Source organism: Mobula hypostoma, chromosome 21, assembly GCF_963921235.1.
Source record: "Mobula hypostoma chromosome 21, sMobHyp1.1, whole genome shotgun sequence".
In the NCBI taxonomy this organism is placed as follows: Eukaryota; Metazoa; Chordata; class Chondrichthyes; order Myliobatiformes; family Myliobatidae; genus Mobula; species Mobula hypostoma.
Window position 1 is genome coordinate 8,865,985 of NC_086117.1, and position 12,577 is coordinate 8,878,561.

At 38.3% G+C, this 12,577-nt stretch overlaps 1 protein-coding gene across 5 annotated transcripts in view; it reads right to left on the reverse strand.

Annotated features, from left to right (window-relative positions):
- mapkap1 (MAPK associated protein 1) overlaps positions 1-12,577 on the reverse strand; it is a 297,659-nt gene that overhangs the window by 109,612 nt on the left and 175,470 nt on the right. For all 5 annotated transcript variants that reach the window (XM_063073411.1, XM_063073413.1, XM_063073410.1 and 2 more), the window contains one exon: positions 3,527-3,639. In XM_063073411.1, coding sequence (XP_062929481.1) covers positions 3,527-3,639 — 113 coding nt within the window. The remainder of the gene's footprint in view (positions 1-3,526; positions 3,640-12,577) is intronic.

The window sequence follows — 12,577 nt, forward strand, 5'->3', positions numbered from 1 at the left end:
TGATGGGCATCCAGAGAGCTGGTTATCAAACGGCGCAGTCAGCTGGCAAAATCAGAACGTGCAGTTGGCACATCTGGACTGCAATGCCACAGCTGAGGGTGAACAATGGCTCTTGGCAAGTGGCCAAATTGCTTGCAGACGCTAGCAGGTTTGATCCACAACCACCCTACCAGCTTTTCATGTGAATCAGATCTCTGAGTGTTAAATGCTCCTCTGCCATTTTTTTTTTTACGGCTCTTATCAGCCCCACAGAATATGGGCTTGCGTCAGCCCATCCATGTCCTTTCCCACTTTATCTATTCAAACTTTTAATACAACTCCACGATTCATCCCCAGATGGTTAATTTAATCTTTTGACAGATTACACACCAGGAAATAAAAATTGCTAGAAATCAACTTTTACAATCTGATCGCATTTTGTGGTTCAGATGTCAATGTAAAACTTATACACTCGAGAACTGTCCCTGGTTTTAAAGCTGAGAGTAACCAAAATATTTAGAAATTATGAGCAGGCAAGAATGGAGGGGTGTACTTTACAACAATGGAAGAGAAATGGCTCTGCATTTTATTTCTGTATCCAAGGGACTTAAATTCTGTTATCCAACAGAAAACATGTACAGAATATACACACGTTATGCACTTTACATACAGCAATAATGACTGATTTTTACTCATATGCAATTAGTAGTACGTTGAAAAATTCAGGAGGTTACCAGTTTCTGGTTTTCTCATCAATAGGTCTGAGGGCATCAAGAGGAAACTGAGGGTACCTAGCAAACATTTTTACGCCACAAATACAAATGAATCCCATTTTAGAATTTGCTTTTGGACTTTTCAACATACATCCTTGAAGACAATCCATTTGGTGCATTATAAACTCAAGCCGACATGCTCTGATGACATCAGCAAAGGGGATCCCAGAGGACTTGGTTCGCTATTTAGCACTGCAGTGTTGCTAGTGCGATGCTTTCAGGCCAGTCAGAAGTACTCTTTTAAACTGTCTCCACTGAAATGTTCATACATTTCTTTTTGTCACTTGAAAGAAAGTTACCTTGAAATGAACCAACTATGCTCCCAACAATGCCAGCTCTTGAACAAGGTTTACTGGAATCCCCTTGATGGATGGCCAATGCAGCCCGTTTGTCTTTTTTTAATGCACATTCAGACAATCTGTAGTCTGGCTTACAGGAGGAACCTTCAGAAGATTGATCAAATTACTTTCACTGTTTTACCATTTCTTCAAAAAGTGAATGGCACATTAAAATGAATGCATAGATAATTTCATAATCTTTCAGTCACTACCCTGAATGCATTGGTTAATTATTATTATTACTTAAAGGATCCAATGCATTGTTTCCAGATGAATTCACTTCAAAATTATTATAGCCTTGTCTCCATTAACCCTCTTTCCAATCGTCCAATGTAAGAGATCGATGTTACAGAGTATTAAATAGCCCAAGCAGTGACAAAAGGGCTGGTAAATGACATTACTGGACTGATAGTACAGTACAGAATTACAGGCATTCCAAGAACAAATAAAGGTCACCATTCCCATTGACTCCCAACACTTCCAATTCTATTGAAATTCACTACTTTGACTCTACGCTTGCTTTATACTTTTTCCTTAAATGTCTAATCACTTTCATTATTGAAATCTGAGCTCTGGCAGCTGTCTATGATACATTGTGGGAAATAGTATCACCCAAGTTCCAAATTCAGTGTTGTTCAGTGGTAAACTCAGGATTGGCCGTCTCTTTACCAATCAGCAGAAATAAAGGGTAGGACCTTGCTGGGGAATAGCAGCCCAAAATGGCTGGTGTTCACTCTTAAAACACCAGAAGGTTCATGATGCCTACACCGAACTGGGGGCTCCTGAACTTACTGAATGTACTCCAAGTTTGCAGTACAAACTGTAGCCGCCCCACTCTCTCACCCCACCGTCGTTATGTCATTACGTGAAAAGCTGCCCCTGAATCTGCACAAGAAATATGATCTTACTTACATGAATGTTGAACAGTTTTGGGGCAGATTGATAAATAAGATAACTGAAATCTTTGAGAGAAATTCTCCAAGATTCCATGGCCTCCTTTAATCTGACAAACCGCCAGCAACATTCCTCCACCTTCACACTTGAATACATTGGCCATTCCCTTCATTTCACTGTTAGTTGTGGTCTGATTCATCTCACAATGGTCTGAACCATTACCTTTGACGGAGATCTACTTTTATTTGTTATACCCATGAGAAGCATACTTCCAATATTAATAGTCCATATTTAGAATATTTGGTTAGTGACTACTTTGACAACCTACATTTTCACTATTTCTACTCTAGAATGATATTTCAGTTAAGAAGCATCTCCTGCCAACCACTACCTCTCTCCACCAACTACCGCCAGTTAGAATTACGATCAAAGGATGAAAAGCGTGGAAAGTATTTGGATAAAAATATTCCAAATGTTGAATAAATGTCAATTATACATATTGTTCCAAAGCTCAAGTTCGCACTGCACAGAAATGTAAGAAGAAATTATTAACTTCTCCCCAGAGTTACTTTACTGATGAAAGTAGCTTTATATTGTCCCCTTACAATTCCTGACACAGTGACTAAGAAAATACTTTGTGATTTTAGCAGCTATAATGATATTGAATAGCAGAGCAGGTTAAAGGCAGAAAGGCCAACCCCTGCTCCTATCTTCTCAGTTTCTCTGTTGTCTATTGGTTTGCAAAATGGCCCTAAGCCTCTACAAAAGACAAAAAGAATGAACGTAGCAAACGTTATATTAATTTATCGGCTGCATCTGAGCACTTCAATCCTTTGGTAACCTGCTCCTGTATGAAACAGAGGTTAACTAAGGATTTTGCCACTTGAAGGCATCAGCCTATCACTAGATAAAGTTAAGTCTGCTCCAAAAGTAGAAAGAAGAACAGAAGTAAAACATGTAACAAGAAAAGAACAAAATGGAGTAAAATTAATAATTGAAATGAAGGAATTCCAGATAATGGAAGTCCAAAATAAAGAAAAAATGCAAGTAACATTCCAGCAGCTCAGGCAGCCTGTGCAAAGACCTGCCCATGCTGTCTCTCCTCTTTGTAACATACTGCTTACTGGTAGAGTTTTTCCAGTATGATTTTATTAAAAATAATAAAACACATAAAGAATGACAGAAAAAGAACAATAAGGATCCTTCCCACTTCTTTCATGCAAAAATTGTCATCCTGAAATTCTGCTCTGTAGCTTCTGGTTAGTGCTAATACCTTTAGATCAATGTCTTACACTGTTCTTTGCATCAAATCATTTGCTTAACACTTGCAAATTAATCTAGACATAAAAATCTCTACTGATAAGCAAACTGAATATTCAACATTGCAAGATCCTTCTAATAATATAACTTCAAGATTCAAGCCCACCTAAAATGTTGCATATTTATGTAACTGCTGATAAACAAATCATATTTAGCATAATATCAATATGCAAATCACCATATTAGGTTCATTTAATTTTTGAATTAGATTCTCATTTTTACCTGCAGCCTTTTGTGACCCTTTTCTTCGTTTTAGAGCCTTCTGTAGTATCTCCTTCATAGTGACATTCATACTGTCAACTTGAATAAGTGAGAATCCACTCTGTGGTGCATTACTACAATAAAAGACGAACAAGCATCACATTAAAGAATATTTGAAACTCAAGTTTAATTATTTCACGATTATATTGATCACATTGCATCAACCACTGAATTAAAGCATCTCAGATCACATGGTTGATATCATTTTGTGAAGTAACTCAAGATATTTCACCATTAAACTAAGGGAAAAATTCACTATGATCAATGCAGACATCAAAATTGAAGTTAATTACATAAATATGCACAACTGGATCTGAAGCAGATCATGCTAACTAATAGGTAGGGTTTTTTAATATATACATATACACATACATACATACACACACACACACATATCTATATATCTATCTATAAATAAAGCAGTTTTTATAATAAAATGAAATACTAACACAAATTTCAACTTGAAAATTCCCAGCAGTTTCCCACAAAAAAAATTATGACATTCAAGAAAAAAAATCATCCTCCACAACTATGCGGGGTACAATATTTACCCAGTAATTTTCAAACCTGTGCAGACAAAGGCAGATACTATCAAACTGAGCTGATTTCCTCCCCCCAACCCCAAAGAAATTAATTTTTTTTTTAGTTTGACATCTGATTATATGCTATTCTAAAATATACATGTAACAGGGATTTTAAGTCCAATAGGTACATAGCATATTTGTTATTTAACCATTCGGTTGCAATATTCCACTTTAAATTGGTGTCAAAAAGACTGCTGTGAACTAAGGAGAGTTAAAACACCAATCTTTTCTCATGTCACAATTCATGTGACGATCAGCAACTTTTTAGTACCAATTCCCTCTCCCTCTGGAATTTAAACAGTAGAAGACTGAGAATTTGCCACATCAGCTGTTCTTGACACTCAATGAAGATGGTAACATTTTTCTGCTTCAGATATGAATACATCTAAAACCTATCTGAAGACTGGGCAAAGAATTCCTTCACCAGATATTATACTTACAAATCCACATCCTTAAAAGAAATGTATAAGTTTGACAGTAATCTGCAACCAGAACAGAGTAGCGGGGTAGAGGTACATAATGAGACAACCCAAAGTCATTTTTCTTGGCCCTCATTGCTTGTCTGATCCCAATAGATAGCTCAAATGTCACTGAGTTTAGTCCCATTTATGGAAATAGTCTGTCAGATTTTCAAATCTTAAGGCTGAACTGTTACAAACAAATTGATTAAATCATTTCAAAATATTTTATCCATTGGAGGCAGGCTGGCTGGTTATAATATTTCATTGATATGTACAAGAACCCGTAGAATTAAGTATGAACTTAAAGAAAAAACTGAATTGATGAAATCTAATGATCAAGCAGCCCCCCGAACAATTCAACCACCCTTTTTTTTAAATAAGTATGGTTGGTGAGAATGTTGTAAACTTTCTGAAAAGGCTATTTAAAAATACATATATAAACCTGCAAGGAAGTTGCCCTAAAGCTAATGTGTCTTAAAGGACATGAAATACAGTAAGCAGTTTTGGGCCCCATTGTCTAAGACAGGATATACTGGCATTGGAGAGGATCCAGAGGAGCTTCACAAGAATGATTCCAGGAATGAAAGGGTTAATACGGAGTGTTTGATGGCTCTGGGCCTGTAATTGCTGGAGTTCAGAAGAATGAACAGGTAACTCATTGAAGCCTATTAAATACTGAAAAGCCAAGACAGAGTCAGGGTGGAGAGGACGTTTCCAATAGTGGGTGAGTTTAGGATCACAGGGAACAGCCTCAGAATAGAGAGAAGTCTATTTAGAACAGAAAGCAGAAGGAATTTCTTCAGCCAGAGGGTGGCGAATCTGCAGAATTCAGTATCATGGATGCCTGTGGAGGCCAAATCACTGGGTACATTTAAAGTGGAGATTGCTTTGGCTCTTGATTAACAAGGGTGTCAAAGGTTTCGGGGAGAAGACAGAAGAGTGGAGTTGAGAGGAATAATAAATCAGCCATGATAGCATGGTACAGCAGGCTTAAAGGGCCGAATGGCTTAATTCTGCTCCAGTGTCTTATAGTCTTATGCACTGATTTTAAATTGGCAAGGAAGTGAAATAGTTTCTAACTAAAATAACAATTATCTTTTGGTCTTGCTGGGATTTTAAAGACTCCCTTTCCTTTCTCCATTTTGCTGCTAATTCCAGACGGGGATATGAATTCAACTATCAACACCTTCAAGATAGAAATGCGGCCAGCAATGAAGCAAACGGAATCTGAGCAATGTACCATCACCAGCTTAAACCAACAGCAAGTCAGGGAACAGTGCACTCGCAACCAGCTTGCTGGGCGCCAGCAAAAGGATCCTCTTGCTTTGCCAATCTGTTGGGCTAGTTTACCGTGGTCAAATCCTTCCCACCAAGCAGCCGGCTGAGAACTGTCAAACTAATCATACATTACACTCTGTCACCGAGTGCATGCTGAACCACAGCCATCACTTACATCAATATCTGGACCTGATCCCAGACTGCTCACTGCAGACAGGTTTGCAAGCCAAACCACCATCAGAGTTCTCTTTTCACAGTGACACAAGAAACACAAAGGTAACCATTTTTAAATTTCGTTGTTACCACTGTAGGATTCAAATAAAATTATGTATGTGTAAATAAATTATAAACCTTTGCAAAGCTCTTGAAGACTGTGGTAAAAAAACAATGCAGCAATAACTCCTTTCAATACACAGCAAATGCCTTGGTATAAAATGTGACACCTACATACAAAAGCTACAGATATGAATATTCATGCATGCTGAAATACAGATGGTTAAAATTTAGCTTTATTCATGAGTTTAAATTTACAAAGTATTTATGTATGATTTATTTATTGAGATACAGCACAGAATAAGCCTTCCTGCCCTTCAAACCGTGCTATTCAGCAACTCCTGATTTAACCCTGGCCTAATACCCGGACAATTCGCAATGGTCAATTAACCAATGAACTGGTACATCTTCGGACTATGGGAGGAAACTGGAGACACTGAGGAAACCCACACCATCATGGGGAAGATGTACAAACTCCTTACAGACAGCAGGAGAGATGTTCCAACATGAATCCAACAAACTAAAATTCAGATGGCACTTAAGCAGATACAATACAAATTTACAGCACCAAGTCTTCATAATGATTACAGCTCATACTTGTCAACCTAATGAAAAAGACAGGATCTTAGAACATTTATTGTGACATTAGATATAGCTGATGGCTAACTTTCCTCTCTAGTCTTTCAAAACAATTGCATCCCACTTATCAATCTCTTCTAGAGGTCAAAATATTCTGCTTTAAACAATCAGGAGTTATAAAATACTCCATATCCTTTGCTTCAAGCTACATTTCAACCTTGCAGGAACGGATCTCTGGAAATAATAAAAACTGCTAAAGCACAACTAGAAACTGTGAGGCCTCCACTGGTAGGGGTCAACCATGGATGCTGTGGCCTAGCTTTCTACAGAGTCAGGGCAGTCCGATTATGGAAAGCAAGCTGTGTCCATGTAGCAGGTTCCCCCTCTCCAACAGAACAGCAGGGACCGATACAGTTTGGCACCAGAGGCGTCACAGGAGTTGTCAATCCGGATTTTTCCCTGGGGTTTACACCCCAAGTTTTTCCCATGAGTGGGTATAGCCGCAAGGAGGTCAGTTATTTTGGAGGAGGTTTGAGATCAGAGTTTTCCTTCTCCTCGATGAGCTGCCAACCACGGTTGACGAGCTCCATCTGCCCGAAATTACTCGAAGTAATTTTCAAAATAAACACTTTTCATCTGGTGTACATTAATGATATCTGATACCTGCAAATGAATGTAAGGAGGTATTCCAAATAAAGGGTTCAGTTAACAGCCATCTTCTCCAAGATTATGACATCATCTGCACCCATAATTTGATTACTTATGGATTGCAGTCATTGGTTTATGGATTATGACATCCCTAAATGCAAATACTTCCTGCCGGCTGACTAGCAATACTGGCTGACAGGAACATTTTCAGATCAAGGCTTATGCTCTGAATATTTGTCATGATCCAATTATTCAAGGCTACTTGCATTAATACTTATAATACATGCACAGATGATCACAGGTTGGGTTGCAAATGATTACAGCTGATTGCAGAAGTTATTTCACCATGACTGAAGACCCATGTGGCTTCTACCATGTTCAAAATAACTGCTTATTTAAGTTGCAGAACCTTATAAGTATATGCTTTTCTGAAAAATAGAACATGCAAGATTGTGAACAGAGCCGAATGAAGCCGCAGTGTGTTCCTCACTACAGTGGGTTCATGTTTGAAATGATCTCACCTGAGACATGTCACTATGGAAGGTAGAGAGGCCCACGCCATTAGTTGCTACTTCAGTGACACCAGAGAAAGATGTGAGATGTGAAAGTAATGCGGTGCAGTTAATTTCAGTTTCTAAAAGAAATAATTAAAATCGACTGCGAGGAAAAAACTAGATTTTTAATATTTAAACTGTATTAAATGTAACAAAACAACAATTTAAGGATAAATGCATTGGTCAAGCTGGAACCAGCAATACCTCACTCGAAACAATGTGATGAATTTGGCCTTTTTGTTGGTGGTTGAGGAAAGAACATCAATAAATGTTCAAAGTAACTTCATTTTGAATAATGCCATTATATCTTTCACTTTCACTTAACCAATAAAGCAGAGAATTGGGCCCAGAATGAAACAACATTCCACCAATGAGCATTTGCACAAATACAGAAACACTGATGTTCAGCTGTTGAGGAGATTCCTAACTTGATACTCTGATTAAAATTCTGCAGAAGTGGTAGTAGTGAAGGTTAGCTATTAGTTAACCAAAATAACTGACCTCAAATAAGAGATATTCCTGATTTGTGACTTCTATAATATTAAACAAATACCTTTATGAGTCAACTTTAACATTAAATTGGTTTTATTTTCATGGGCTTACATTACTTATTTTTAAATATGGGCAAGAACACTGGATAAAAGAGGCCAATATTAAAAATCAATCCGACAGAACACTGCTTTAGTAGCTGGTGCAGGACCATTCTGAGAAGCACCATTAGACGAGTCTTCTTTCAAACACTGCATCAAGGCATTCATTACTGTTATTGATCCCTGAATTTAATTCCCAGCTTCATTAACTCTACCTGCGTCTGATCTTTGAAACAGCCTGGACACACCAGGACGTCACATGCCAGAAAATGAAGCTCAACAAGAACATCCAGGTCATAGGGCTAACGCAAATTTTTTTTTTTAAAAAGTGCTCATTGTCTATGGACATAACTGACAAATAGTGTGGTGCAGGAATAAAGAATTACCTTCTGTATTTTTTCATTAGACTTTTCTTTTGTAACTGAATACATAAATCCATTGTGGCACAATGTTATATGTATCATCTTGTTACACCTGCAGACGTTTCATAAAAAGGCTGCCATGTCTCTGCAGTCAGAAATGATAAGTGAACCACCCGTGAATGTTAATGATAGTGATCATTCTGAGGTAACTGTGCTCTCCATCTTCCTCTACAGCTTCTGCAGCAGATAAAGGGTGGCAGGGTTTATTGGAGTAAAATGAAAACAACATACAAGGAAATTGCCACAAAATGCAACAGAAAAGTTATGATTATATGCTATACGAAGGATACTGTGTTGTCACCATTAAAATTATAAAAATGTGAAGCTAACAACCTGTTCTAATTAACAGGAAGTTACAAATTTTAAATGGAGAATAGGGATTACCTACTAATTTAAGATAAACACTTTGTTTTTTTTTAATTAAAAAATTGCAAAACTAAAATTTTTCATAATTAAAATTTTGTGTTGAAATTAAGCTTCCTCACATCTCGGAATGCAATCTTTGAATGATTTATCAACTGGGAGGTAGTCCTGAGTTGACTGAAACTCTCGCTCCCAATAAACTCTTCCACTGTGAATTTTGGGTATTGTTTGCTTGTTTGATTATTTATTTATTGAGATTAGTGTTGCAAGGCATTTAGGGCAGTGGCTTCCCCAAAGTATTGGGTGCAATATTCCTTAGATCAAGAATGCCAACAGCATTAAATAAAATCAACATCTCCCCAGAACCTGCTTTCTATTGAGACCATTTTTAAAAAATTGTACAGTGGATTATACTCCAAGGTTAGGTGAATCAAGAAATCCAGTTTTATGTAGAAATAAACACACCGAAGATCCTTTCATTGATTTCTGAAGCAAAATTAATGGCTTTAATGCTGGAATTTAAGAAATAAGAACAGTTAGATCACAGAGACCTTAATTTGCTCCATCTTTAAAATCACAATGACCTGCTACCTCAGTGTCATTTCTCAGCACCACTTCAACCACCCTCGTTTCCCCTTAGGTAATGAAATCCATTGATCTCTGGCTTGAATGAAAACACTGACTCAGTCCTCTCAGTTTCAGGGTAAAACAAACTCCAAGTGAAGAAATGTCTTCTCACCTCAAACTTCATGGCCGATCTTTTGTTCTGAAACTGGACTCTGTGATCTGACTCTCTTCACAGGGAAAAATCCTCCCTGCACCTAGTCTGACAAGCTCTTGAGATCTTTTGTTTGTTTTTATGACATCTTCTCAAATTTTTCTGAACTCGAACAAAGACAATTCCACCTCACTCAGTCTCTTGACACAGCAAATCCACCACCCCTGGAACCTGGCTGGTGAATCACTGCTGTATATCATCTATGCCAGGTTAATCCTGTCTTTGATAATTGCACATACTACCTTAGGTGTGATCTCACCACACAACTGCAATAAGAATTGCTTGCTTTCAAAGTAAAATCTTCATGTAATAAAGCCAATATTTACTAAATGCCCTTTAAATTGCTAACATAGCTGCATGTTGACAATTAGCAACAGCACTTCCAGAACACTAACAGGATCTCATCTTCCACCGTTTAATACTTTGCTTTTCAGTTACGTACACTGACGCAGATAACCTGAAAAAGCTTTCCACATAACATTCTATCTGCCAAGATCTTGATTGTCAGGGCATCAAAGATTATGGGGAGAAGGTAGGAGAATGGGGGTTGAGAAAGTTAATAAATCAGGCATGATTGAACAGTGGAGCAGAATTGATAGGTGGCACAGTAGCACAGTGGTTAGCACAATGCTTTACACTACAAGCGACCTGGTTTCAACTCCTACCACTACTTAGGAGTTTGTACTGTACCCCCCTCACTGGGGGCTCGTACACCAAATGCGGCTCGTTAGTTAGTTTTCCTAACAGCCACATGACTCGGCAGTGAGAAGGCCACCTTCCGTGAGCAACACACATGATTTGGTCAGTATGATTTGGGTTCAACCAAACAGGAAAGTTAGGGATGTTCCTGAGAGAAACATGAATTGTAGAGAATGCCGTGTAAGTACTGTCCCATGTACAGTTATCATTCGCCAGTAAAGTAACAGACCACATCCTGGCATAAAATTACGAAGGAAATATATTTCCCAATATTTCAACTTTAATAAACAGCTAACTGAAAAAGAAAAGAAAAATAAAGGGGCCCATTACAGTTAAACCAGTCAAAATGTGCACATAAATGTTGGAGCTTGTTTCTGAAATAGTTGGGTGCTGAATTCCTATCAGCAAACACAGGTAGAACTTCCTTCCTTTAACCGTTCATTTCACAAAGCACTCTTTGCAATAGGATCTCCACTTCCGGTGGGATCCTTCTGGCATCTTCAAGTCTGCTCTTCTCTCTACACCTCCTGCCAGAAGACCCCAAACCAGACTAGTACCTTCAGAAATCTGATCCCACCCAGCTGTCTCAAAGCTTCCATCGCATCCCACTGGGCAGAAAGTTACAACATGTACCAAGACAAACCCGACTGACTGACACGATATTCCTAAATTGGTCAAAATGACCCATCTTTAGCCGAAGTCAAAAATGTAGCAGGGCACACTGCTTCTGCAGAAAACTGCTAAAATAAAAAAAGCCCACAGCATTTTGCAGTAGAAGTCTTAACCAGAGTATTACAGTACGTTCTCCCCATGACTGTGTGGGTTTCCTCCAGGTGCTTCAATTTTCTCCCTCCCCCTCATAGTCCAAAGACATACCAGTTGGAATGTTAGTTGGTCATTGTAAATTTCCCCACGGTTAGGGTGGGATTAAATCAGGAACTGCTGGGGCAACATGGCTCAGAAGGCCAGAAGAGCCTCTCCCGCGCTCTATGTACCGCAATAAGTAAACTAAAGATGGACCAAATGGCCCAATTCTGCTCATGTGTCTTCTGGTATAACCTCACCACCCTCTCCCCTGAAATTTCTTCACATTCCCCAAACCCTGTACTCACAATCCACTCGCCCGCTAATTTCGAGAACATACAATTAATGTATACAAGCTACTCTAAGTATTTATATTTATTGTGCATTTTTAATGATATTTATCTTCCTTCATTTTTTTTCCATCTTTTTTTTATGCTGCATCCAATCTGGGATAACAATTATTTTGTTCTCTTTACACTTGTGTACAGAAAATGACATTAAACAATCTTGAACCTTGATTTGTTCCCCCTCAGACAAACCACCGGAACAGTTCTCAACTCTCCACCCCATGCCTGCAGTACACCACCAGTTACCACCTACCAATCTGAGAAAAACTGTTATATTTCCGTTCTTGGCTTTCTGCCAAATGACCAATTCCCAAATGAAGTCCACAGATAACCACCAATTTCAAATGCACAATTCTTCTTAATCAACCTCACAAGATCAGATCAAGCACATTCCAAAGATCCAATACACCTCATCCATGGATTCCCTCTTACCTACTCTCTTTGTTATGACCTCAAAGAACTTCAGTAGATTAATCTAACGTAATTTTGGTTTTAAATTTAGCTGCTGAGGAGATTAAGGTGGGCAAGGCTCTCCACTCCACATCCCCAATCTAACCACTGACTGTCCTGGCTATCTGCATCACCATCTCGTACAAGAATTACAGGAATCTGAGTGAAAGACCCCACAAAGG